At 43.2% G+C, this 27,351-nt stretch overlaps 2 protein-coding genes across 8 annotated transcripts; both read right to left on the minus strand.

The window, feature by feature from the left end:
* Positions 1-4: 4 nt before the first annotated feature.
* On the minus strand, positions 5-16,469 carry LOC108029558 (voltage-dependent calcium channel subunit alpha-2/delta-3). 7 transcript variants are annotated; one of them, XM_017101893.3, is made up of 24 exons: positions 15,759-16,461; positions 15,617-15,698; positions 14,715-14,819; positions 14,385-14,661; positions 12,667-13,061; positions 12,038-12,487; positions 11,812-11,952; positions 11,567-11,650; positions 9,984-10,037; positions 8,697-8,777; positions 8,402-8,476; positions 8,231-8,338; positions 8,096-8,167; positions 6,508-6,710; positions 6,305-6,447; positions 6,095-6,151; positions 5,362-5,455; positions 4,957-5,004; positions 4,728-4,838; positions 4,545-4,663; positions 4,340-4,479; positions 4,065-4,289; positions 3,291-3,833; positions 5-1,681 (listed from the first exon to the last, which is right to left on the minus strand). In XM_017101893.3, the coding sequence occupies exons 1-24, from the start codon at positions 15,872-15,874 to the stop codon at positions 1,589-1,591; spliced, it is 3,816 nt and encodes a 1,271-aa protein (XP_016957382.1). In that variant the 5' UTR covers positions 15,875-16,461; the 3' UTR covers positions 5-1,588. The 7 variants fall into 7 exon arrangements, 6 of the variants coding, with proteins under 6 accessions (XP_016957382.1, XP_016957383.1, XP_050743039.1 ...); XM_017101894.3 differs by lacking the exons at positions 4,957-5,004; positions 9,984-10,037 and adding an exon at positions 11,155-11,211 and having other exon boundaries at positions 15,759-16,450; XM_050887082.1 differs by lacking the exon at positions 4,957-5,004 and having other exon boundaries at positions 15,759-16,449.
* A 368-nt stretch (positions 16,470-16,837) lies between these two features.
* LOC108029398 (pro-resilin) lies at positions 16,838-26,974 on the minus strand. Its single transcript, XM_017101628.3, has 5 exons — positions 26,886-26,974; positions 26,612-26,708; positions 18,305-18,421; positions 17,618-17,710; positions 16,838-17,221 (listed from the first exon to the last, which is right to left on the minus strand). Exons 2-5 carry the CDS (start codon positions 26,639-26,641, stop codon positions 16,934-16,936), a joined length of 528 nt encoding a protein of 175 aa, XP_016957117.1. The 5' UTR covers positions 26,642-26,708; positions 26,886-26,974; the 3' UTR covers positions 16,838-16,933.
* Between the last annotated feature and the right edge of the window lie 377 nt (positions 26,975-27,351).

Raw genomic sequence — 27,351 nt, forward strand, 5'->3', positions numbered from 1 at the left:
TACGTTTTGATTTTCAAAATTATTTTGTGTTTATTATCAGTTTCTTCTTTTAGCACATTAGACAAATGGTTTTTACTTGTATTTGATTGAATTCGAAATATGTATATGTATATATATGTAGTACATTTGTGTATGCCAGCAAGTGTGTTTTGTTTCTTTTGTTTCGTAATTTTGTTCGTAGAGTTTTAAACTTGAGATCGCGCTTAATGTACTGGTGAAGACGCCTGCAAGCTTGGTACAGTTTGATATTTGCTTCACCCAACTTTCAATCGGGATGTACAAAATAAACAAGAAAAAAACAACCTGCAAGGGGGATAACAGATTTCCCGGTAAGTCGCATCTAAAACTGCGCTCCATATTTAAAAGTAATAACAAATTCTAGGCAGTTCGAATGGCACAAGTTAAGTATACTACCATGGAGACAATGGGGCTAAAGCTTAGCAGGTTCTGTACCTTTTAGAGGAGAAATCCTCTCAGCTGAGAGTTTGTTCAGATGTACGATGGCATGTCATGGTATATTTTAACTAGTCAAAGTTTAAATGTAGTATTATTAATAATTTAGTCACTAGATGCTGTTGCATTTACTCAATCGTCTTCGATCTCGGCTCAGTTCTGTGGCGCGTATCAAGTAGTTAGTAATAAAAAGTATTTCTCATATATGTATGTAGGTACTTGTGGGTAATGCTAGGTATCGTCATCATCAGCGTATATAAAAACATTGCCTTAAGATCGGTTTAATTCACTTCTTGTTTTGGTTTCATTTTCGGTTTCTGTTTAGTGGCGTACATCATTCTTTAACGCATGTCTATAAAAGTATGTAGTGTTCCAAGGCTCCGAGACTGAACTTTCGGTTAGTTTGTTGGGCTAAGCTAAGCAAATATACAAAAGCTACTTAAATTAGTTAGCATGTACTGCACCGGCGTACTCGTAGGTATATGTCGTATTTTGAGTGTGTATGTATAATTAAATGGTTCCTTTACTCGCCTCTACCGATAGGTTTCTTGATCCGTTCTGTAAACATAAACTCGTAGCTATACATGTGGCCTTCTTAGATTAGGATTAACACATACACATACACGCGCACCTGCACACACACCCAAGCACTCGCACACACACACATAACCATGGGCAGTAGTCGGCATTTGGTACAGTGTGTGCCATAAGTTTTGTCGCCTGGAAGACTGCGCTCCGCATTCAGCTCACTTGAAGGTTGCAAGTCGTTAAGGCCGTTGTTGGAATTTTCAGTAATACGTATGTATATAATATATCTATATGCAATAAATATTGGTTTGTCCCTCTATTGGAAGGTCTACAATAAGCCCTGCGCGCGTCTGTCACAGGCGGCACACACTGTCCGCGTTCACTGTGTCCGCTCGCTCCGTCCGACAGCAAACGCAGGATCGAAACGGATGCGAGTCGGATACGGTATTAGCTACTTAAAAACTAGTTTGGAAAAGTTTCTCTAGGTGACCAAAAATATTAAACTGCGTCAAGCGTTAGAGTAAAAAATTTCCCACCTCCCGGATTGCCCTTCGTATATAATACAAAACCATATAGTCTATATCTAAGCTAGGCCCATGGGCTGCCGTTACAGCCAGCGACTCAGTATATGGCAGAGGAGCAGGAGCCCCAGATTCGCGTAGACGGAGCAAGCCTTTCCGCACAGCTTGATGCCGCTCTCCTGAAACGGAAAGTTTAGATACATTATAAAGTGGGCAGTGAGTTTGATTCGCACCAAAACCGGGTGAAACATAGGAACACGCTTTACATCGACCTCAGAGGCTAAAAGTTTTATTAAGTATTAGCCTTAATTGGCGTTTTGAATATTTTTAGCAAAAGGTAAGAAGTGTATTCATTCAGTTTCACCCTTTTATACCCTTGCAGAGGGTATATTGATTTCAGTCAAAAGTTTGCAACTCAGTGAAGGAAACGTTTCCGACCCCATAAAGAATGTTCGTCCGTCTTTTCGCCCGTTTCTACGAAACTGGTCTCCCAGGTAGTGTATAAGTCGCACAACTATATCTTAAAGAAATACTCGACAAAATAAATTTAAAAAAGTATATCTTTGGTTTTTTAACATATAACCTCCTACGCTTTGAAATATCGTTTTTTAATTATTTCTGAATTTCGAATTAAATTTTATCAAAATCGGACGACTATATCACATAGCTGCCATAGGAAAAATTGGTAAGAAAATTATATGAAAAAATAATATCCTTGGTGTTTTTTTTTTATCATATTACCTTATAATATTGGGAATATTATGTTTTATATTTTTAAGAATTTTGAATTAAATTTAATAAAAATAGAATGACTCTCTAGGTCAAAGAAACGAACAGAGAAATAATTAAATAAACATTACAAAAAATTGTTGAAACTGAAGCTAGCAATAATCCTCAAAAACTTAACATGGTGTTACTAACTTTGTTTAATTCTTATAACTGCAAAGGTATATAAACTTCGGCTTTCAGAAGTTAACTTCCTTTCTTGTTAAGTTTAAAACAAAAAAGATTGCTATAGACGGGTGCCTCGCCTATCAGATACCCGTTACTCAGTTTGAAAATCAAAAGAGAAATGAAGATACATATATAAGCAGCAAAGAGATATTGCATAGCGCCATCAACCGCAACTTTTATACATATATAGTAATTTGGGCGGCAAACAGATTTAAGTGTTTTTGCCATATGTGCGCGTTAGGGTGGGCGTGGAAAACTTTTTTAGGTTAATCGATAAGTATTGATAAAAGTAATACATTTCAGAAACAAACGTTTTTTAGCATGAAAACTGTGGCCACATATATGTAGGTACAATCTTTCGCGAATTGTGGGCGGTAAAGCGGGCGTGGTACCCCGCTGAAACAAGCCTAGGAATATGCAGGAATCTACTGCGCAGGACGCCCTGGAATCTCCATGCCAAATCTGACTGTTCTAGCTCTTATAGTTTCCGAGATCTCAGCTCAGATCTTATCTCATTCGGACAAATGGACATGGCTAGATCGACTTGGCTAGTGATCCTTATAAAGAATATATAAAAATATGCATACTTTATGGAGACGGAAACGCTTCCTTATACCTGCTACTTACATTCCGACGGGAATTAAATGATAAAGAAATAATACCAGAATTCCAAATTCTGGACTTTATAAAATATAAACGAAATTGCGAAGAATAGACTATGCAATAACATTCTTGAATCTGTATCTAAAGGTCAATTCTGCCTGTGATATTCTTCTAACACAACCGGTATTACATCTTGACATTCTCGAGCCCCAAGGAACCCGAGGGACTTACATTCGCGTGGCGACTGATGCAGCTGTGGGGCCGCATGCGGTTGAACTCCCGAGCCTGCTTGTAGCAGGCCAGCGAGTCATTCACCGGCAGGTGGTAGTCGATCGGCTGCGGATTGACCGTGAGGACGACGGTGCCGTCACGTGGACACAGCTGGTCAATGACCAGCAGGATGAGGTTGCTGAACGGGATGGGCAGGACGACAAATGGCCGCTCACATGCATGGGCTGTCATATTGTAGACAACGTTGTCCTTCTCCTTGTACAGCGTGTAAAGTTCTCGCTTCATGTCGCACGGCTTGAGCCGTGTGCGATGGAGAGTCAAGTACCGCAGCCAGTAGTCGTCGTCCTTCTTTCCGTGCCCATTGCCGTTGCGGCCATGGTGCTCCGGATGCGGCTCCGGCGGAGGAGGCTCAGTGTCGTTGGAGTCGCCGTACATATCCGCATAATGGCTGGACACTCCGGGCGCCCACTGCAACAGTTGCACAATATACCACAGCGCCGTATGCAGCAGCCATTTGCCCACTCGCAGCAGATGGAACAGGGGCTACAAATCGGTGCGATATTAGTGGCAATTTGTGTCAAGCAGTCGAACCTCCATGACTCACACTAAATTTCGAGAACTAAACAATTAAAATTTGACTAGGCACATTATATGTTTTTAGGTAGCACGCATTTGAACATATGGCGCAAGATCGATTTCTTCAAAACAAACCACTATTTGAGTCATACAGGTTGGGCTGCAACTGAGCAAGTGAATCTGTTAAACCAATCCTACCGAAAGCAACATGCTGGAGGCATTGTTATCGTTCTTGGACTCAAAGCACACCGCCTGGTAGTCGTAGACGGTGACCTGTTTGTAGACGTTCTCCTCCAGCAGACGCTTCATGATCGCTCCGTTTACCTCCCCGAAGAACCTCCCCGTCTCGTGGACCCTCGTCGATATGACCACATAGCCATTGTTGTCCAGAATATAGCAGTCTTTATCATCCACGGCGCAGGCCTGTGCGAAATTTTTAGGTAAATATATGAAAGTCAGGGGGCTGTACCTACATTGCCGGTGATGTTGTGGAAGAGCTTGTACAGCGCCGAGTGCTGAAACTGGAAGCCGACAACCGCTGCCGGCGCTGTTTTGCCGCCCTCATTGTGGAAAATAGCATGGCTGGCGGTCACCAGGATCTCTGAATTGCTCTCTATAGGAGATAAATAGCATATTATGGTTACATTGCGCATGAACCTATTGTACACCTCAACTGACCACCCGCGTCAAAGGGCACGGAGTAAACAAAGCTCTCCTCGCGAACGAAGTGTTGGTCCACGGCGCGTTTGTACCAAACCTCATCGATGGCCCGCGTGTTGTTCTGGCTGAAAGACTCGCTGCGAGAGAGTTCCCAATTAGCTCAAACTTGCAACCAAGTTGACGCGGCTTTCCCAGACTCACCCGAGTCCAGATTCTTCGGCAGCGTTCGAATGGAACTCATGCCAGCGGGTAAGGCCACTGTGGGTAGCCAAAAAGGCAACGGTGACGCCAAAGCGCTGCTTGAACTCGTTTCTGTGCAAATAGATTAAATAATTAGAAACCTGACATCACATCAATTTATTAAGCGTCGGACACAAGACAACTTAGACTAATTAAGACTGAGTATCGGAGTTCATTATTCATTGTTTACCTTGGCAACAAACCCATTAAAACGGCTATTGGGCTTGATGCGCTTGTGCTAAATTTGTGAATGGGTTGGTATTTCATAATGAAGAGGCATTATGTTTTGTGGTATCAAGTTCGGGGGGTTTAGAGTCCACATATATAGGTAAAATAGAGTAGTATTAGAGTGGCGGGTGCAAAATATCATTATGAGAAAGACATTAAACGTCAGCAATAAGGACGACGAAAAATTGGTATACAATGCAAATAAATGTGAGAAAAAGAAGGGCGTACACAGAAATAAAAAACGGTTAATATGTGCTGCTTTTCCGGTGCGAAAGCCGAGTGCGTGGCTTTGACTGTACTGAAGGTGTCTGACGAGTCAAGCCTGGCATTGCTAAAACCCCCAAGATTTTCGCCCGTCGACACTTACCCTTTGTCGTCCTTGGAGTTGAAGCTCGTGTTGTTGGAGAACCAGCCGGTGACTCGGGCATCGAAGACCAGAGCCTGCATCAGCTGTCGATCGCCTGAAATTGAAATGCACAAGGTCAGAACAATCCAAGATCGGACCAGAGGAGCTCGGTGAATTAATGGTTGCAGTGGCTTTGCTGGCCTTAACTCATTTTCCTTCTGCAACCTTTACACGAGATTAATAGCTTGATGTGGGCATAGTAATACATAGTAGAGAATTTATAGTCCCTGTGACATGCAACGATTTGAGTGTGCAAATTCCGCAGCTAACTGCAGTGTGTTTCAGAACACGTAAGACACTACTTGAAACCAAAATGATAATAACTGTCGGGAAAATAGAGGGTTTTAACTGGCCCAATCCATTTGGTTTTGCCTGTTTTATCTCTCGGTAAATAAACAAACTTGCAATTCTGAGGTTGCGAATTGTAAACCTCCATTTCAGCTTAGATCAAAGTTTTTAAGGGTTTTGTTTAGGATATTGAAGTACACTATACAATCTAAAGGTTTTAACAGCTTTTACCAGTGAATTTCGAACTAATTTTCGAATTAAGTTAGGATCAGGCTACGTTTATCGGGCGTTTCGCCAAAAGTGCAGGTGCAGGAGAGGTCAAAAATGAGAACGGTGCTACTGAGTGCGTGTGTATTTTGTGGGTGCACAAATGTGACTATGATGACTTTTGATATTCGTTACTCACAATAGTAGCTTTCTTTTTCATTGATTGATGGATAACGGCCAGTTGATGAGTTGTTAGCTGTGAATTTGCATGAACATTGAAATCGCAATCGTAATTTTCGCATATCGAACACAAAAACGCAAAACAGAGTCTGGGAAAGCGGCTGCTTTTCGAAGCGATCGATTCGAGATTCGGAAATGGATGTTACCAGAAATGTTTGTTTATACTTACAAAACATGGCCGCCGCGTGTTCCGGGGGCAAGGCGCTACGACTTCCCGGCCATCGCCAGCCAGGCTCAGACATACGCTCGAGAAAGTACAGCAGTTCGATCTCTGGCGTTTTGAATGTCCGGTTGCTGTGCTTGCAAAATAGCCTGGAATTGTCAGATATTTCGACATTTTCGAAAATCATTATTATTTTGTGGCCAGCTTACCAATCGGGATGTATTTTCCATCGTTTGCCACTGAAGACGTTGCGTAGGTTTGTGCCCTTAATGGAGATCCGATGGATCTCCTGGTCAGATCGAATGTCCATACGGCTTACGCCATATTGTTCTGGATAGGAAATCACCAGAGTGAAGGGGGTCTTCTTAATGGCCGTCCAGTAGTATTGTCGCTTTATGCGAGCCACTCGTTTCTGTAAATTAATGAAAATTCAACATTTAACAGATAATATTATATTGATTATTATTATATTGATAGGGAAATCCAACCAATATCAGTCAGAAGTTTGCAACGCAGTGAAGGAGACGTTTCCGATCCCATAAAGTACTTATATTCTTGATCAGCATCACTAGACGAGTCGATCTAGTCATGTCCGTCTGTTCGTCTGATTCTACGCAAACTAGTTTCTCAGTTTTAAGATGTCGGGCTGAAACTTTCCAAAAATTTGTATTACTTTTGCAGGTAGTATATAAGTTAGAATTAGCCGGATCGGACAACTACATCTATTAGCTCCCATAGGAATAATCGAAAAAGTTGTAAATGTTAATTTGGTGTTTTTATACCTTTGCAGAGTCGGACCCCATAAAATCTATATATTCTTGGTCAGCGTTACTAGACGAGCCGATCTTACCATGTCCGTCTGTCCGTCCGTTTGTACGCAAACTAGTCTCTCAGTTTTAAAGCCATCGGGCTGCAGGTAGTATATAAGTCAGAACCAGCCGGATCGAAAGACTATATCTTATAGCTCCCATAGGAACTATCGGGGATAAAATTAAAAAAAGGATATCTTTGGTGTTTTTTCAGCATATAACCTCCTACGCTTGGAAATAACATTTTTTAATTGGTTTTAAATTTTGAATTAAATTTTATCAAAATCAAAATTATTTAATTGGTTTTTAATTTTGAATTAAATTTTATTCAAATCAGACGGCTATTAATTATTTCATTTTTATTTTTACACCATTTTTTTGACATCTATATGTTAGGGTGGTCCGATTTTTTTTAAGTTGAATTCGAAATTCTTAAAAATATAAGAAATAAATAAATTTTATCAAAATCGGTCGACTACATCATATAGCTGCCATAGAAAAGATCGGAAAATTAGTTGGAAAATATGAAAAAATTATATCTCTGGTATTTTTAAACATACTCGTATAACCTTCTTAGCTTGGACATACAATTTTTAATTAGTTCTGAATTTTGAATTGAATGTTATCTAAATAGGACCAATATATCATATAAATGTGATAGGAACAATCGGAAATGATAGATTTGGGTCTTTTTGACATATCATCTTCTAATATTGGGAATATAATTTTTAGAATTTCGAATTTAATTTAATAAAAGTCTAACTACTCTAATATAATTATATTTTTAATAATAATTTTATTTTTAATAGCACCGAAGTCAGCAACAATCCATACAAATTTTACATGGTGTTACTTAAGTTGATGATTTCTTATAATTGCAAGGATATAGAAACTTCGGCTTGCCGAAGCTAACTTCCTTTCTTGTTTTTATCTGAATTTTAATTTCTTGGGATAAATTGCAACTGATTCGTTTACAAATTTTACTCACCATTTCATCAAAATGGTTTTTGACCAACATCCATTTGCTGCCTGTCGACTGATTGATTATGGAATCTCTTATCTGTCAACGGAAGGTACTAGTATTGAAGTATGCTTCTTGAATAAAGATGGATAAAATACATACAGTCATGAGCACTGGATTAAAGTCTCTGGCGGGCCGATCGTCATCCAACAGTTCGACTTCAATCATGTCAACGCTGTTGTACGATGGCTTTAATATGTAGCCTTGGAACTGTAAGGTTAAAGACGTGGGTTAATCTCAACACTTTCAACAACTAGTTAAAAGATCACTTACAATTGGACGAAAGTCTGGATGGAATAGTACATAACCGTTGTTGGTTACTATAAACGCATAGCCATTCACACCAAGCTGTAATATGAGTTATTCTTAGTACCAAATAGTATACCCAACTAAAGATTATTCTTTATATGTACTGCTGGTATTGATCAATCCAACAAAGTTAAACGTCGACAGTGTAGCAAATATAACAGGCACAAATGTGTAAGTCAACTTAAATTAATACTGTATCGCACAGACTAAAAATATTGGGGTTTGTGACAGTAGCGATCTGCTTCTAACTCACACTTACCGTAAATGGCGACAGCAGCTTTTTGATTTCGTTTATAGGCACATCTGTACCGGCCACGCCCAATATATTCGCAATCCTAGTCTGTGCGTAAGAAGTTTTGATATATATTTAGAGCATTGTTAGGTCAAGTGAATGGAAACAAACATATACACAAGTTGGACTTTAAATTTTACAAGTACAGAGAATTGGAGTTAATTTTGGATTTGCATGTTAATCAAGTACTGAAAAATGAATTTGAAATTTGAATTCGATAAATGGCATTGCTAGTACAAAACGCCTTAAGGCATCACAAAGTAAAATACAAAGATGTAAATCAAAACGGAAACAATGTCGAATGCAAATATGAGAAGCATCGTTTACTACGCAAGAACTTACAAGTACAGTCAAGAAAGTCGGTTTCAAAGGTTTGTTTCACTTTGTTTTCTTGTATTGATGTTTAAAATGAATTTAGTTAGGCGATTTTCTGTTTTGGCGGCTAATTACACGGCTAGCAGAATAGTACTAAGAGCGTATGAGAGCGTTGAGTTTAGGGTGTGAAACCAAAAATTTGAAATAAAGTGTTAGGATTAAGGAGCGGCTTCGGAAACATCAAACAATACATGAAGCTCTTTCAAGGAGTGGGTTTTCGGTGGGCTGCAAACTGAAAATGTGTGGAAGAAGCTGTTTAGACGTGTGGAGGTTTCTTATTCGTGAAGAAAGTACAATTGTGCGCATCTGTTTGTGTTGTTGGTGTTTTGGTGTTCGGCAGTGTACTTGTTTCCATAGTTTTTATACCCTTCACAAAAACGTTTTTGGTGGAGGCAGGAAATCTACAAGATGCCAGTTGCCAAGAGATAAGGACTTATAGAGAGGAGGACAGACTAGGAATTTGATCAGCGACCGATCAGTTTGGAGTGTCCGTGTAGCGAAGCTTTACGCACAGATACATATACAGAGAGAGAAAGTGCCGCAGTCTTATTCTAGGATTGGAGTAATATTACTTTATAGTAGGTTATTCGGGTTAGTTCCAAGCAATTGACCGGACTGGCTAAGAAATCATAATATCTATGGTCGCCGAGGACGGGTGGTGGCATGGGTATAGGCATTACACAAATGTTAAATGAGGTAAATTATAAACAAATTTCGTAGGTGCTCAAAGAAACCAGGTGAAAATTAAAGGTCGAAAAAGAATTTTGATTAAGTCACACATGCGGCTTAGACAAACGAAAGTGACAAATTCAGGATGGGCGTTGCATTTTGTTAGATGTTGCTGTTGTTTTTGGTTTGATTTAGATACAGTTTACTCACAAATTGAAGGTTTATTTTCGCAGCCGGATTTATATCGGTCGTTAGATTAATGAGCTGTGAATTCGTATTTGTAGTATTTAATAAATCAATCTCTAGGAACTAAAGCAACTTAAATAAGGTTATTCTAGGGGCGGTTGGAGTTGGAGGCGTGGCGGTGTCGGTGGGCGGGAAGCGCGTACGGGGTGCGATTGAGGGTCTGGCCCTATATGATCTGGGCCCTACTGTATCCTCGCCAGCAAAAGGGTATAAAAACTCCAGCGGAATCGGGGCCTCTCGCTTGGGAGATGCTGATATGTGTCTTTGGTTTATATTTATATATAGAAATTGGTCTGTTGTGGTTGTTCATGTGTGCTCTATAGGTCCTCAGCAGTAGCCTAGGATTTCTCCGATTATTGGTCTCTTTTCGCTTTATTCTTGATTTCACTTACTAAACATCAATGTGTTCTAACATTTATTCGTTAGGGGGCGTGGGGTTTCTCTTGTTTTGGACAGGGTGGGACTACCAATCATCACTGTGTATATAGAGTCCATTCGACCGCCGCTTAACCCAATCTTCTTAGCTTAAAACAACAAATGGAAAATTCTACTACTCAAAATGCTATATAAAATGTTCTATTTATACGTTTAGTAATTAACTAGGCATAGCTATGATTCGATTATTGTTTATAAAAATTATTATAATATTACGAGTACGGTTATATAAAGAAAATCAATATCTATGTATCGATAAATACTGGACCAATTCGAATTGATTCGTTATAATATCAGAATACTTTTGGATTTGGAATCGATTTTGGGGGTTAAACCCAGTACGTGGTCAACTATAATGTCAAAAGGTTGCTAAAGAATGCCATGGTCCTAGACCATTTTAGCTAGATTTATATACGAGTTATAGAATAGTTAGTTACAGTATATATCGGTTAAATATGGATTAGGTATGCATGTATGTAGCGCAAAGTATAACAAATCGTTTACTTTATTTGATATATATATACGGATAATGTATATATGAGTATATATGTAGGTAGAGCTCAATACGAAATGCAATTAATTGGCGTATATAAAACTTTTATTAAGAGCAATAAGTACGTTATACTCAAAAATTTCGTTCGAAATTTGTTAAGTTTGGATTTGGTTGTTATTTGTTAGAATTTGGCATTATAGTTTGTACCTCACGTGTTTGCAATTCCCAGAGTGCTTCATTTATTAAAACTTCTTCGGTGATATTCTGTGGTATAGTTGTGTATAGTTTGGTAGTAGTAGTAGGTAGTAGTGTGTTATATATATAACGCATAAATTATTAATACAGTAGTAGTAGTAGTTGTAGTAGTTTAAAGTGAGCTGTTGCAAAGAGGGTTCAAATTGGATTGCTGTATTTCGATTTCTTGCTTCGATCGGTAATGAGTTGGGGCAAAATGAATACGTCGCTGCTTCGGCGGCTGCTGAGTCTGATTCTGATTTCAGTTTTCTTTCTTTCATTTTCCGCTAAGAATTTGGCAGTGCTAACTCGCTTGAATGAGTTCGATTCGGTAGCTCTTCCCCCGTGCCAGGGGCGCGATCGATTTGTGGTCAGTTTTACTTACCGCATTCTCTCGCCGATCGTAGATGGGCATCGATACGGTGGTCATGAACTGGTACACATTGGAGTCCACAGGCTGGTTCCAGGTCTGCGAAAGATAAAAAGTATTTAGTACATTTGATTAGTTTCCAAATAAATGACAATTTTCCAATATTGGTTTCACTTTCGGATTAAATCAACGACTGAAAGCCAGTGGCATAGCTCTGATATATATTAACTTGTTCTTGCTAAGCTGTGTTCCGAACTCACCTCCTTCATACGTCTGTACTTTCGGCGGTGCATTTCGCTAGGCTCCAGCATCCGGTCGTGCACCTGCCAGTATTCGAGGACGTCGGCCTTTTGGTACTCGCACTGGCTGATGTCCCACAGATAGTCGGAGAGCTTTGTGTCCTAGGCACATAAGAGGGTAATTTGGGGGAAAACGTTGCTAATCGTCGAGGGCAAAAAATGGCGCCCCTTTTGGGGCGCTACCCACCTCGATATCCGCATAGACCTGCGACCAAATCACCGGATGATCGTGCCTGCCCAGGACGAGCGGCCTGGCCATAACCGGTATGTAGTTCAAGACCATCTCGCGCACCTCGGCGGTGTCGCTGAGGTGGACGTAGTAGCCCTGATTCTCGCACGCCATCCACCGTATATCATCCCAATTGGCCACCTCCTTGCCAATAAGGTAGGTGAACACACGGACCGGCTTGTACGGCGGGTCCCGCCAATTGTGCAATTCGAAGACCTCGCGATTGTTCTCAGGCGCCCCGTCGCCTATGATCATGATTGCCTGATTGCACTGCGCCCCGCGCGAACTCAACTTGGTCTCTTCCAACAGCTCGAACGCCTTTGTCAATGCAGCGGTATAATTGGCGATCGACTTGGGACTAAACGATTCAATCCCTTCTTTCAGTTCACGTATGTTGCCCAGATTCGCCTGTATGAATTTCGCAGTTGTTTGGGTATGGGTCGTGTGTGCGTATTCGGTTGCATCAATTGGGTGTGTTGTTTAAGATTTCGGATTTGGTGGTTTTTTGTTGATTGTGGGGATAGACAGAAATCAAATATGCGTTAAATAAAGACAAATCAGGTAAAACGAACGTAATTGATATATACTTGAATCAGTGTGTCTTCGAAACATGCGACGACTGGGGTGACTTCCTTAGCAAAGGTGAAGATGTTCACAAAGTCATTTGTACCTAATGTATCGAGAATGGTATTGACAACATGCTTTGCGATATCTAGCCTCTGTCCCAACATTGAACCGGATCCATCCATCAGGATAACAATATCCTTCGGACTCGTCGCCGCCTCCATGTACCAGGAGCGTAGTCGGCAATCGTACAGATCGACCGGTACGTCCTTGCGCCACTTCGATGCAGGGAATTGCCGCATAAAGCCAGTCGAACTGCCAAAGAATTGCCACGACAATGTCGGATCGTTTTTGTAATTGTCGCGAAATATCTGGTCCAAATTCTCCGACCACTGAATTGCTTTGATCACATCCGGTGCTGTGTCGTTAAGTCGAGTGTTATTTTGTTATGGTTGAGGTTGTTTTTGAAAGAAACGGGAAGAATTTTGCAAGAAACTCGATTAGTTATCCTCATCTGCTGTCGTGAACTTAGTCCTAGTGTTATTTTTGCATCCTTTCGGGTTTATTTGGGTGTGTGTTCTGGTGGCTCAAGTTGGGTGTTGTACGGTTATTGGCAAGCACTCCGCGTGTGTCGGCAGTGGAGCATTCGCTTCTTAGATTGCATTAGTACTCTTCATGGCGCAAGACGCGAGCGCGTCGTCAACGTGGGCATTGTACGGCCGGCGGCCCCGAAGGATCATCAAAGTCAAGGTCGGTGGACCATTAGGTACGGTGGGTGGGCCGGGCGGCACAATGCACTGCTTGACTTGCGCACGCGTCCATCGCATGCATTGACGCAAGCGTTTTTTTAAATGAAAATAGGAAAAGGCGGCGCAGCTTTGGGCTTCATATTATAAGCTTCGTGTTAAAATATATTCAAATGTTTGTAAGGCATACAAAATTAGCTTCTAGGGCCTAGCTAGTGAACAGGTAAGTATAGAGTGAGCGAGATAGACAGAGAGTGAACAAGCTAGGGGCCCTAGATTCTGGGAGCTAAACAGAAACCCTGCCTAATTGAGCTTGGGGAACGCTAAAATTCTATACACGTTACTCGTAGATTCAAAGATTCATATATTATAGAAGTAAGAAAGTATGCAACTGGTAGATTTCCGACCCCATAAAGTATATACATTCTTGTTCAGGATACCTAGTCCAGTCGATCTCGGAAACTATAAGAGCTTGAGAGTTCGGGTGTGGCATGCAGCGAAAGTTTAATTTCCACCTACATGCCAAATTGTTCAAATCGAACCTTTCCATAAAAAGTAAAATGAATATAAAGTGTGCAACATATCTCAATGCTCCTTGCATTCCCCTCAGCCGAGTAACAGTTATGGACAATCGTCCATTGTTTTATGTAAACAGACAACCATTTTTTACCCAACAAAAATATTATTCTTAAAAAATAAAACCGTTCAACAAAAACCTTTAACCATCGTAACTTTAATGTGCAATTGACGTTCTCAAGTCCGGAATTGGACTGTGGCCTGGGATATCTGTATATATTAATTATGAGATGTCAGCTTCCCCATAGCTCAAAGCCCGTTCGCATAGCAGTTAGGAACTGGCTCTTTAGACAAGGACAATACCCACAAGCAACCGTACAATAGACGGAGCAAAAAGAGAGAAATACGGAGAGAGATAGGTCGGGAGCGGAGAGAAGAGACGGATAGATACGGATTAAGGTGATCAGAATATTCCAAACCTCGATCAAACACATTGACTGGCACGTGGACCGAGCTAACGCTGAAGTTGACCGGAGTGTTGTGGAACTCCGGACGGGGTTCCAGCACCACCACCTTCGGCTGGACGTAGATTAACGGTTCGCCTATGTCCTTATCCATGTCGGGCGCCGGAGTGGGTATGGGGGGTACAGGGTCGCCAGGCTCTAGCATTTCCTTGGCACTGTAATAGGAGAACATCTTGTCCGCCATATCGTTCTGGTGCGACAGAGCCGTATTTTCAGCCGTGTCCATAATGCGCTGAGGACAACGAGTATTAGGTACTATTTCATGGGAGCTAGAGAAATACTTACCCTCACTGCACTGACTTTGAGGTCCATCATCATTTCTATTTCCTTGGCCATCGAGTCGACTATGGAGGCGCCGTTGCGCGAGACCACCTTCGCATCCTTGAAACTCTGTTTAAACGTCAACAATATATTAACCGGATGTTTAAGGAAACTGGCAATTTTGTACGATTTCCCCAAACAATTGGTTTTCTAAAATAACGTCATCGGCGGAACCACCCCGTTAAACCCATTTAGAGGCCCCAGAGGGCCCAGTGGCAAACACAGTTGGCACATAACAGAGCATTATAACTGTTGGCGCAACTCACGGACGAAGCATTTCGTTTGTAAATCCAATTGCGCTGCCTTAAATCAACGACCAGCTGTGTCAAACAGCTTACTGACCTCTTTAGTCCAACAGTTATGGTTACGTACCCTTACTTATGAAAACAACATAATATTATCTATTCCTTGGTACTTTATTTATCCCAAGTATTTAAGTTCTTAATTAATTTTATATATTTTTATATTTTCCCCACCACCAGAAAATGAAATGTACCTGATATACCTTGAGAAACGTTTGTTATGTTGATTATTAATTAAATGTTGCCTAGTGCCCCGTAACTAAAACGACTCGATGCCTCCAATTAAAAACCAATATAGGAGGTTTCAAGAGCAGGAGGCTTGGACCTACTGCCACGCAGTTTTGCAACTGGCTTCTGCTTTACATTCTTAATAATTCCTCGGGCAGCCTTTAACCCAAATTCGGAGCCGAAGTGTCAGCCTCAGAGAGACGTCAACAAGGAGCGCACAAAAACAGAAAACCGAAAACACAGCGGGGCACGTGGAACTGAGAACGGGGACCGGGGAGTGGAAAATGGGGAAAGCGGAGCGGCGGAAAAATCAATAAAATGCTCTCGGCAGCTCACCTCCTGCACCTCCTTGCGCCTGGTGATGAAATCGCCCAGATGAAACAGCTCCATGCCCAGTTTGTCGGCCCACGAATGAACGCTGGATGGAAAAAGGTGGCTGTAATAATACAGATGGGGAAGCCGCAGCGGACGAACTCACAGATTGTAGTTGATGTTCTCTGCGGGCTGCAGGTTGACGCACGGGGCCAAACAGACCAGGATGGTCAGCAGGCCCAAGCAGAGGCGCCACCAGGCCAGGAGTCGCGGCCAGGCCATGATTCCCCGGGATCCTCTGGTATTTCCAATGATCTACTAACTGCTGATGATGGAGGTCGGTCCGGTGGGAGCGCGACATAAATACCAGGCGATGCGATTTGCTTAGCCTACTTTGCAGCTGCACTCACACATTCACTGGCACACACGCACCACATACCCCGTTAGCTCGGCTTTGGCCACCTGCCCTGGCCATCCGGCCATACCAACGCGGTGTCACTAGATCCCTTCAAAGGCGGTTCTATCTCGCAGTCCCTCAAGCACGGGGCATTTTATACTTGTCTATATTCACCGATTTTTCATGAATTTTCAGCACTTTTCTCGCGCGACCCAGCACTTTTCCGAGTGTGTTTTTCTTGGCCAGCGAAAACTTTTCTCTCTACACTGTCGTGGCCCGTTTTGACGTTTGTTTGACGTTTCTGGGCCAGCTTAAAGCTCCCTGGCTGGACTTCCGTTGGGCGGAAAGGGATAACCCTCTAGTCTTCCCATCAACCATTCGCCGAGCTCTTCTAGGCGTTCAGTGCGCCTGCTCTGACACTTGGCGCTTCTGCGCCTTCAGCGTGTTTACCTCACAGGGAGTCCCACAGGTGTTTGTTTACTTGCCATCGCGCCTGCGCCGAGGAACGGTTGACGGGCGCGTCCTTCCAGCTGGCCGAACATCTGCTGCTCCAGGTGGTGAAAGGTGACAGTTGGATAAGTGTGAGCTTTTCGTAGGGAAAGCTTTGCGCGGGCAGCAGTTGCTTAAACGGTCAACAGGCGGCGCTCGCAGGGAATTCGCTTTAAGAGGTTTTCCCAATGGCTGAATCAAACATTTTTAGCCTTTTTTATAAAAAATCACACCTTGACCATCCACAGTTTGCTTTTAAGGGTTCGGTTGCTTTGCTGAAACCCAGAGCTTTTCAACCCTGAATATCGTAATGCTTTCGGAAATGACCCGTAGTTCAAAAGTCAAACGCCAGCGGCCGCTTTAGTTTATCAATACTTTTTATTGGTATATCGTAAGGCTTACACGTTTCGCAAGATTTGTCACCCCTGCTGACCCAGTCTAAGTACCACCCACGTCTAGTACTTGTACCCACCGGCACCGCCGCCGCCGCCACCGCGGGCTCCCGGCTGGGGACCCTGCGGGAAGGTGGCCTCGCCCTCGTAGGTCACGTCCGCGTGGTAGCCGGTCTTCCAGTCGGCGGTGTAGCGGACGATCTGGGTCCGTCCGTCGGGCATCTGTACGCGGTACTCGCCGGTCACCACGTCTCCGTCGCTGGACGCCTTGTGCGCATAGTCGTTGGCGGTCTCCGGATCCTGGACGGCGTACTCGAAGTCGTACGGCATACCGGGCACGTGCACATGGTCCTAAGTTCAATGATAAATTACTGTTACTACGGAAGCTATATAGCTTTTAATTTTCCTGGACAATCTCATCTTATTCAACATATATTAAACATGTTCCTGTCTTTGTAATATCAAACCTATCTTTAACTTTACATTTACAGGTCCAATCTGTTCAAAACGTTTGGAATGTACTTACATATACAGTCAATACGTAAAACATTCTTTAATCATAGTAACATAATTTGTATCTCTGCCACTCCGAAATGATCCGTGATCTAACACTGCTCACTGATCATTCGATCATTCATTGAAATAAAAACTGATATTTGCAAAACCCATTAAAATGTTACATTACCAAGTGAGCTTATATTTTTAATGCCTGACGATTTTGGTAAATGATGATTATGATGTACTCACATCGGCCGGCTGGCCAGGAATGTTGCGGGGCGTGCCGGGCGGAGCTGGAGGCCGAGGTCCGGGCGCAGCTGGTCTGCCAGGTTGGCTGGGCTTCTGGGGATTTATGGATACTTTAGCAAATAAAAAACAACAAAAATGTTTTGAGGAATCATAAAAAATGGGGTCAAGCTGCAGGAGCCCAAAACTCCACCCATGACTAGAAGAAAAATGTTTAGCGCGTCATTAGTCGGTCTTGGACGGTCGAACTGAATTAAAAGTTAGAGTTTGTAACTCTGACCCTTGGTTTAGGAAACTTGATTTGAACTTCGAGTTATGGAAGTTCGCCCGTTATTTTCGCAACGATATGCCGCTCAGTTAGCAGATCTGAAAAGGTTAACTTCCAGTCATTTTCAACTACCAAAGCCAAAGCCCTTCACCGGTTCGAAGTGGTGCCATCACTTTCGGCCGACATTCAGCAGCATGACGTGCAGCATTTATTGAGTTGAGCCACATCACTCCTGGTGATGAATGCGGCGACAAATCTCGGCTGCAACTGAAGTTGGCCCGCCTGAGCCTGCAACTGCTCCCAGAATGATGGCCGTAATTAGTCCGTTGACGGGGATTCAATTTGAGGCGGTTGGCCAGGCCAGATGACCAGAAAGCCCCATTGCGACGTAGCCAGATATTTCAGATTGGAGCGGTACTCACGAATGGCGTCTTGGGTTCCGAGTAATCGTAGCCGTTCTTGGTGGGCGGGAGGTAAGCGTTGGAGCCAGGGGCGATTTGGGCGTAGGCATAGGCACTGATGGCAGCGAGGGATAAGCTCTGTAACAAACATTAAGAAAACAGTAACAGTTTAACAAATGGGTAATGCTGCACCTCAATTAATCTAAAACCGTTCTTTTGGTTCTTTTGAATTAAATTTAATGGTTTTAGTTTAAAGGGCTTAGTTAATAAACATAATGATATAAAATGGGGGAATCTTCATTTTCAGCATAACTGTAATACCAAACGCTGTAATTTTAAGAGCTCTAAAGTGTTTCCTTTCCATACTTATGTTGGAAGTGCGCACGAAAGTAATACTTTTCCCAAAAATAAAGCTTTCATAAGTGTTTTGCATTGCATTTGATCCTACATAATGATGCCCTCTGAGCCGCGCATAAAATTTTCTTCCCGCGAGCAAAATGCTTGTATGTGACAAAAAATGCTTTGTCAAAAGCAATATTATCCTAGAAAACGATAAATTTCGTGTCTTTCGTATCAGAGATTTTTCGACACTCAATAGTATCACATTGACCCCTAATAAGGGCATATTGATCACGATTTTTTTGGGTGTTTTTTTGGCTTAAACTCCCATGTTCCCCCTTTGAAATAGTTTAAAAATCGTTCCTGGATTTTTGTTGGTAGGATATCGTTGGTAGGACCCCATATACAAAAGCGTTTTTAATTTTTCACGGTGCAAAAAGGCGGGCACTTTGTGCGACATTATATCAGTGACTTAAAGGTTAAGTTAAGAGGGCGAACTGAAAAGTGAACGGTTGCAAGTGGATGTAGAAGCGGCGATAAGATCGCGTTTGACATTCAGCCTTCGAGCAGGTGCATCTCTATCCACAGCCGGAGTCGGAGGCAAAGCCGAAGTCGAAGCGACGGCAATTTATTTAGAACGTGCCCGAAAGGCGTTTGCTCATCGCCCGCAAAAGGGCAACAAATGGCGGAGGTTAGTGGCGATCCGCCGCCGATTCCGCTCTTTAAACACGGCTAATTGACACATGCACATGGTGGTTGGTGGCTGGTGGTGACGGCAGCTCGTCAACGCAGCCACATTGCAGATTGCAGCCATCCATCAGCCGGCTGACAGCCGCCGGTCAACTAGTTGCCATAACCACTTGGCCGAGCCAAGCCGCGGGGCTTCTGCCTGTCATCTAATGTCTGGTTTTTTCTGCCAACTTTTCAATTTACATGCTGCAACGGATTGCGGAAGTGCTGCTCGGGCACTAAATTACTCACAGAATATATACTAAGTGCGGCTTGGCTGGGGCATTGATCATTATTATCATTAGCATCCCAGGTGGGAACTGCTTTACATTGTTTGCTGATTAGTTGTGTGTGCATATTGCTTAATTGCACATACGACTCGTTGGCCGAACGTGAAACCTCTGCCACATGGGAGACTATGTGGTCAAGGGAAGCGGGATTCCGTTTTTCTCGATGTATGGATAAACTCACTGAAATCTATAAGCCGGAGAATTTATTTTCACGCAAAAGTGAATCCGTTTTCTTATTTTTTCTCCTAGCAAAATTCAGGATTTCGTATATATTGATGGGTATCTTTAACCATTGTGTGTATTAACGCTGTTCATAATATCTATTTCTATCTGCTCTATACATACATCACTGAACATTTTTAGGTTCAGTTACCGGGTATTACTTGTTCATTTATGACTGCATATAATATACAAAATGGGTTTACTTTTACCAAAGACACACAACTTTCCCTTGCTCTTTTTGTTCAAATTTGTGTTACCTGGCGAATCTCTGGCTAACCTAAGAATATTATCATAAATCTAATATTTAACGAATCATCACATCACACATCACATTTTTCTACCATTATCCACTTAATGCTGCATATCAATTACCACCGGAGTTTAATACATTTTTCTCCACCATCAAATCATTTAATCTTAAATTAATTAACTCAACTAAAGTTTCTGCAATTACCGCGCTGGGTGTTCCTAGCCTTCAAGTTCTTCAAGTACAAAACGCAAAACGGAAACAGAAAAAAAAACCTGACCAATAAGCATGTCATCTGCAATTTTCCAAGTAAAGCAAATGCAATTAGCTCTGGCTGGGCAGGGAGATACACAAAAGGAAGAGGAGTTTAGTTGACTTCAATAAAGTAACGGCGAATAATTGTCGTGTTAATTAAATAAAAGGCAAAAGAATCGCAAACTAAATTGCGGCAGCTTGACGACAGCCGCAGAGGAGATGGAGTTGCCGAAAACTGCAGATTGCCAAGTTGCAACAAGAGATTCAGGCAAAGCTCAAACAAGAGTAGTCGAGGCAACGGTTTGGCCGAAAGATTGGGACAATACGGCAACGAACCTGGTGGATGTTAAGGCAGCCACAGTGGGCTAAACTATATACAGGCAGCGGCTAAATCTTAATCCAAAATGAAAAGAATGTGCAATGTCCATAATCACTGAAATTACCTTTGTGGTGTGGGAGTGTCGGAAATAACAAAATAATTTCTTCGATTTAGCTTGGAATATGACTTAAATATGTATAGGCACGTTTATACTTGCTTTTACCTATAAAGCACTGCAACCTAGTTTCTTGTCGCGGTTAAATATATATGTACGTTTTCTATGGCAACCGCATCTTTCGTATGGTTCCAGTTATGTTCTCATTGTCGCGAAAAGTAATTTGATCGAAGGTTTTCCTTGGGTTGCCATGGCTTGTGGGCTTCCCATTTGTTATGGTTGGTGGCCAGCAGCACCTTGACTCTGTGGAACAACAGGCGTTGACCTTGCCCCAGCGGAGCTACCGGACCAGCAGTCTATGATTAAGTTTTAGCCAAGTGCCCGCACTTTAGTGCTCATCGCACGCAGGCTGCCCCACTCCAAAAGGCACGAGCCGGCTCGCATTGAAGCATCATTAATCGTGCGCAATCCAATAAATTAACAATTGTGTGCTTTGTCCGGCTTTTTGTTAAACAGACATTATGCTCCACGGCTGCAGCCGGTGGCCGAGCTGAGTTGTTAATTACACGAATGAGCACTTGCCGAATAATTGAATTTGTTTTATTAAATCAACAAGTTTGGCTCGAGCACTTTCATAATTACTCATTGGCTGTAGAAGTATGTGCGGAAGTCCGTCGAAAAATAAGAATATGTTTAACTTTGATGGGGTATGAGCATGTTCTCCAGTTGTTCAGTTCAGAATGTTGTGCCCGCCCTCCGGTCACTCAAGTTGAGGGCCACCCAGAACACAAAACAAATACTGTTTACATTAACTTGAGGCAAGCGGCATGTTCAACAGATTATCAGATATATTCGAAACCTTAGAGAAGATGTAGATGTATTTTCCTATCGAGCTTATAGGTCACCACGCCGCTGGCGGGTATGCAGTTTTGCAAACTATAAATAAATAATAACTGTGCAAATCTTCACATTTGTCGGACTCCTCGCTCACATTAGATCACGACCCAGTTAGAGAGTCGGTTACCGAATTACAGCGATCCGCTCAGATGTATTTATTTATGACAATTGCCTTTTGAATGCGGCTTAAATGGCAAGCTCGGCTGTCTGGCGCTGAGTTGATTTATGGGCGGTTAGCATTTAATATGTTTAAGCCGATCGCATCGGATCGCCGCTTTAGATTGGCCAAGCTAAGAAGCTTATGGCGGGCAATAAAAATGTTTACGCCAAGATGTCTTCATAAAAGTCTGGACGGATGAAGATGCTGCCGCTGCATTTATTTTAATTTATTTAATTGGCCCCTGTCTGGGAAAGAGTTTAAGCGCCTATAGGAGTTTGGGATCTTAGTTTTTCGAATCGGACCGTGGCATTTGTGTGCCAACTTTCTGGGCCTGTGATTAAGACGTCATCGGGAACAGAAGCTTTTGGATCGTACAGCAGTTGCGTCATTTTGGACCGGCGGCACCATAGACACCAGCAGCATTCTGCGACGCCCACACTTGAGTCGATGAGGCTCGGCCGGGCTTCCTACTTATGGATGCCATGTTGTCTTAACTTATGGAATTTTTGCACATTTTTTTCCCGATCTCACTGCAGCTGCTTCCCAGCAATTACCAGAGAAACAACCGAAAAAAGTCCCCTACATAGATGTTAGATTAACATGCACTTGCAACACACGACACGACTCCGCGTCGCGACTCGTTCAGTAGAACAACAAACATTTGGTTGACCTTTTCATCGCCATCGCCATCTCTATCTGCATCGCTCTGTTGCATGTTGCATGTTGCTGTGCGGTTTCAGCCTCGTTTTCTGCTGCTCTCCCCCAGTTCGGGGCATTGAAATGCAAATTTGGCAAAACAAAAGTTAATGGGCCAAGTGAATGGCAGGCGGCGGGAGAAGAGAGCTTGCAATGGGAAATGACTTTTATTGCAGTTCGCCGCTTGAGTCTTTTGTTGCAACTTGCCAGCCGATTTCAATGAGATCCCCTCCTTGTGCAACTGTACCAGTGTTCCCAGCTGTTTGCCAGAGAGTCACGTGCCCGGCGGCCACAAGGACAATGCCAAAGATCAGAGGTCAGTCTGTTTGCATCACGACATGCGCTCCTAGGGGATTCGCTTTTGATAAGTTAATGTCTTTGGTGGCAGTTTCCCCACCTGTTTGCAGGTCGTAAACCAGAAGATCCCACTCATACACACATTAACCCTACTTAACCCGAATTAAATAACACACCCACATCAACACGGCAGAGCCGCCAGCCAGAGCATAAAGATATTAACCTTTCAAACAGCCTAAGCCGGGCGAGAAAAAAGCGTATAAATTATATGTTACGATCGAATACTTCAAGTAGTTGTTTATGGCCAAGTATGAATTTGCAAGCTGTTGAGCTACAGGCACAATTACTTAAAATGGTATAAAAACTATGTGGGAGCTCTTTGAGCAGATCGTCGTATATCAACTGATTAACGGCCAAATGGGCATTATTGTGCGATATATTTATAAGCATTTTAGGTTAATTTTATATTTTGAAACATTTTTATATTTATTTTCCGTTTTAAAGGCAATCGTAACTACAAAGTCCGGTTTTCTTTTGTTGCAGCTATAGCTACTGGGCCTTGAGCTACACTTATTATACAGACATGGTAACCAATTAATATATATATATAAACAGGAATTTATTGATTTAGTCGTTCTAAGGTATTAGGCTCTTTAAAGGAAGTGGAAGTTTCTATTTCGACAATTGGTTTCAAGCAGCCACAACAATTAAAATGCTTTTGTAGGATCAATTTGCAAGTTATATTTAAGATTGACTGGGAATTCGGCCATTTAAATGTTACGATTTCGAATAAAACCCAAGTGAACTAATTTTCCATTGCCAGCTGTTGTAGACCCACAAAAAAGCGGGCCAAACAACACTTGCAGCCGGAGTAGTGCAATTAAAAATTCCTCGCCGATGGGAGTCGAGGAGAGGCGCCCCTTAACCACATTGCGCATACGCCGCGTTGGACTATTTGGCTTTGGTTGGGCAATTAGCGGATTTGGAGGCGGAGGCTGGGCTTTTGTAATCAGCTGAAATTTCAATTTAATTAGATTACCACACACACACACACAAAGGCGCAGATGGTTGGCTGGTTACCATTTCCCTGCAAAGCGCCTCTTGAATGTATTTGGCTATCAGGCGGCTGCACTTGCCGCTTGCTCAAGCGTCATTAATTTTTTGCTATTTGGGCTTCTTCGGCTGTATTTTTCCCCCGGCACTCAAGCCATTGCCAAAGACAATAAAAACCGCACAAAGATGCAGCTAATATCGGCAAAGCCGCAGAATTGCATACATCCAAGGCAGAAGAATGGCTCTGAGCCTCCGACGACGACCCCCGGGCTCAATTACCTAAGCACAGATCGGCTTTGAGGCAATGCCAATCGGCATCAAGCGAAACCCGACAAATCTGCCAAATTATTTCAATTAAAATTGAATTTGCAATGCAAGGGGGAGCTGAACTTAAAGAACGAAGGCAGGATACGCTTCTCATACGAATTGTACCAGCTAAGACGAGGAAATATCATTTGATTTTTCGTCGGATTAACCTCTATATGAGGGCTTATCTGACTTAGCTGTAAATCATTCGAAATCTGCACCGATATTAACTTTCCGGACATTAGCAACATTTTCGAATTCTTTTTAGGCGCCCCAAGGCACTGGGAAAGAGTATCAACCCTGTCGATGTACCCCATGCCTGTCCACCACTCATTGAGCAATTGCTTACACTCCACTCGTCAGCAGTCGAGCAAAACGACCCCAAAGAGGCAACGAAAGGGTTTTGGCCAGGCATGCGAGATATTGGCCATAATCAGGCGGCTCTAATCAGAATCGGAGGCAGCATTAACCCGTCTGCATCCACAATTCCCGATTCGCCGTGGCCAAATTACAACAGTTCAGCATTTGCAGAGTGCAGCTCCGACGTTCGGCTTAGCCCGCACATCAGCATCGTTCTCAAATATCAAACTGTGAATATTTTAGGTTTGTCATTTGAAATTCAAAAGCGTGCCTGAATGGCAGGCAGAGGCTCTATCGCCGCCAATCGTTTTTCGGATTCTTCGTTGCCAGTTTGCAGTTTTCGCGTGCGAAAATGAGCAGCTGGGATCAGGGGCATTAATATGCAGCAGCAGTTGGGAATCACTTGGGTGACGGCGCGGGCTGGAGTGTGGCGAGTGTGAGGTGGGGTCTTCCGGTCGGCGGGGACTGCTGAAATTAACATGTAAAACATGATCGCCATGATGTTCTCAAAAGCCCGTGCACTTGACTGGCCAGCGGCCATTTGTCTATCGAGTGTCTGCCTTTGGTGGGCGGAAGTTGGGCTGCTGGTTTTTATTTTATTTCCCTTTCGGATTCTCGTCCGCCGCTTGGCCCAGGCCAAAACAAAATGGCAAAAAGGCTTTGGGGAACGGAATCGCTGGTGAAAAGTCAAAAAGTTACAAGCGGCAAATTACACGCGTCTGTCTGGAGTTCTACTCTGGCTCTCAAACAGTTATCTGCTTGGCAGACCAGACGCCGGGAGCTGGGGAGTGCACTGGGAGAAAGCAGGCAGTTTGACACATGTCTAGATTTTCGGCGCAAAAACCTACATTTTTCTGGTCCTATCATTCTTATATTCCTGGAGTGTAGCTTCCTACCTCAGGATACTTCCTATATCCTCAACTGCCCTACAGACACATCCGAGTGTTATTTTGCTCCCCTGTTCTCCAAGGTGCCCACGTGACGGGCACGGGTCGAGGGGCTTCGGACGGATTCCAGACGCTGTTCTCCTCTGTCTGGGCCTGCAATGCATCCAAGTGTCGCACCAACAATTTAACGCGCCCCAGTTACAACAAACAGACCGGGGGGACTCGCTTTTGTTTTTTGCTTTGTTGCCTGCTTAAGGGCGTCGTCCCAAACGCGGTTTAAAATGCCTTAACACAGGCGGACAAGTGAAAGTATTTCGGGTTCTGTAAGTGTGATGTTGATTGCGGGTTAAACTTGTGATTGGCTTGGAACGTTTAACGAAATGCTAGAAAAGGTTTGCAATTTCCCTCATATGGGGACTCACTTAATCGGGGCCTGGGAAAGGGAAAAATATTGCCAATATGTGGGCCCCGCCTTCCAGCCTCCTCTTGCCAAGAGTTCAGTTGGGAACAATCATGGAATATTGCCTGATTTGGGGCGTATTTTACGTGGCTCTCGGCACGCGCAGATGTTGCCAAGTATTGTATTCGAACCCGCACAAAGGAGTACATATATTAACCAGAGCGGAGTGGGGCACTCAAGTGTCTTTGACTATTTGTAGTTCGTTCGATGTGGCGGGGTTACCCCTCCGCCACTTGACTTTCGTGTGTGGACTTGGATTTGACTTGGGTTATGATGATGATGAGAGTCTCTGGGGCAGCCGTGTGCCACGCTATGCAATCATTTTCGTTGCCATTGACGGCAAGTGTTGCAAAAAAGGAAGGCTAAAGTGTTTGCCAGGCTCTCGAAACCAGCAGATGGGTAGTTCCCTTCAGTTTCCCTGGCAAACCTCATTTAAAGTGCCCCGCAAGCCGCACCAGAAAAATGGTGTTTTTGCCGAGACAGGACACTGAGTGACCATGATCCGTTCTCCGTGCCAGCGATAAACAAATTTGACATATAACGAGCTTAGCTTTTTGGCCTCTCCTCGTAGTTTTGCGTAGGCCACAGGACTCGCCTGCCAAATCTCAAACGATTTGTTGGGCCAACTGATTTGTGTGGGCTTACATTTTTTCCTTAGAATATATGGCCTTGGCTTATTTATGTGCAAATACTTACAAGCAAGACGAACGACTTGAAGGACATCATGTTGTCAAGGCGTTTCGATTTTATGTTCTGGCGGTGGCAAAAAGTATTGTATCCACAACGGCGCAGGCTGAAGTTGAAATTCAATTAAATTTATTAGAGTTGGCGATTAAACCATAGCTCGGCTTTGTTTATTATATAAGGCAGGTTAAAAACTTGACCAAGGGCCTGCTGGGACTTGTATTATTGCGGGGAGTTTGATTGACAGTCCTTGGCACAGCGGTTTTTTCTAAACTTCGACTCTTACATTCACTCGGATGGGAGGGCTTTTGCTCTAGGAGATCTTTGGACCGGCTTGTTTGATTTTCCTAGACAACCGCACGAAGTACACGAACGTTTTGATTTAGGTTAGACAATGGAGATGCGCTTGCCTTTTATAATAAACGCTCGAGACGCTGGCGGCGACGCTGGCTGCGGCGACGGCGGCAGCGCCGTTCGAGTTGCCAACTGCACCCAAAAGTAACGAAAAGCGGTTTGAACAATTGAGGCAAGTCTAGCGCCTAACTTCTAGATCATCTGCCGCTCGAACTTGCGGCTCTCAGAATGGCCCGGAGAGACGGCGCTCACTCTCCGTTTCGGCCAAGTGCCGAGGTGGTGAAAATGTTGCAGATCATCGCCGAGGCAAGATCATTACGACGATGGGCAACGAGATGATAGATGAATGGCAAGACGATGATGATGCCGCTCGCTGGGGCGGATGTATAACAGCGAGT

This window comes from Drosophila biarmipes, chromosome 2R, assembly GCF_025231255.1.
Source record: "Drosophila biarmipes strain raj3 chromosome 2R, RU_DBia_V1.1, whole genome shotgun sequence".
Taxonomy (NCBI): Eukaryota; Metazoa; Arthropoda; class Insecta; order Diptera; family Drosophilidae; genus Drosophila; species Drosophila biarmipes.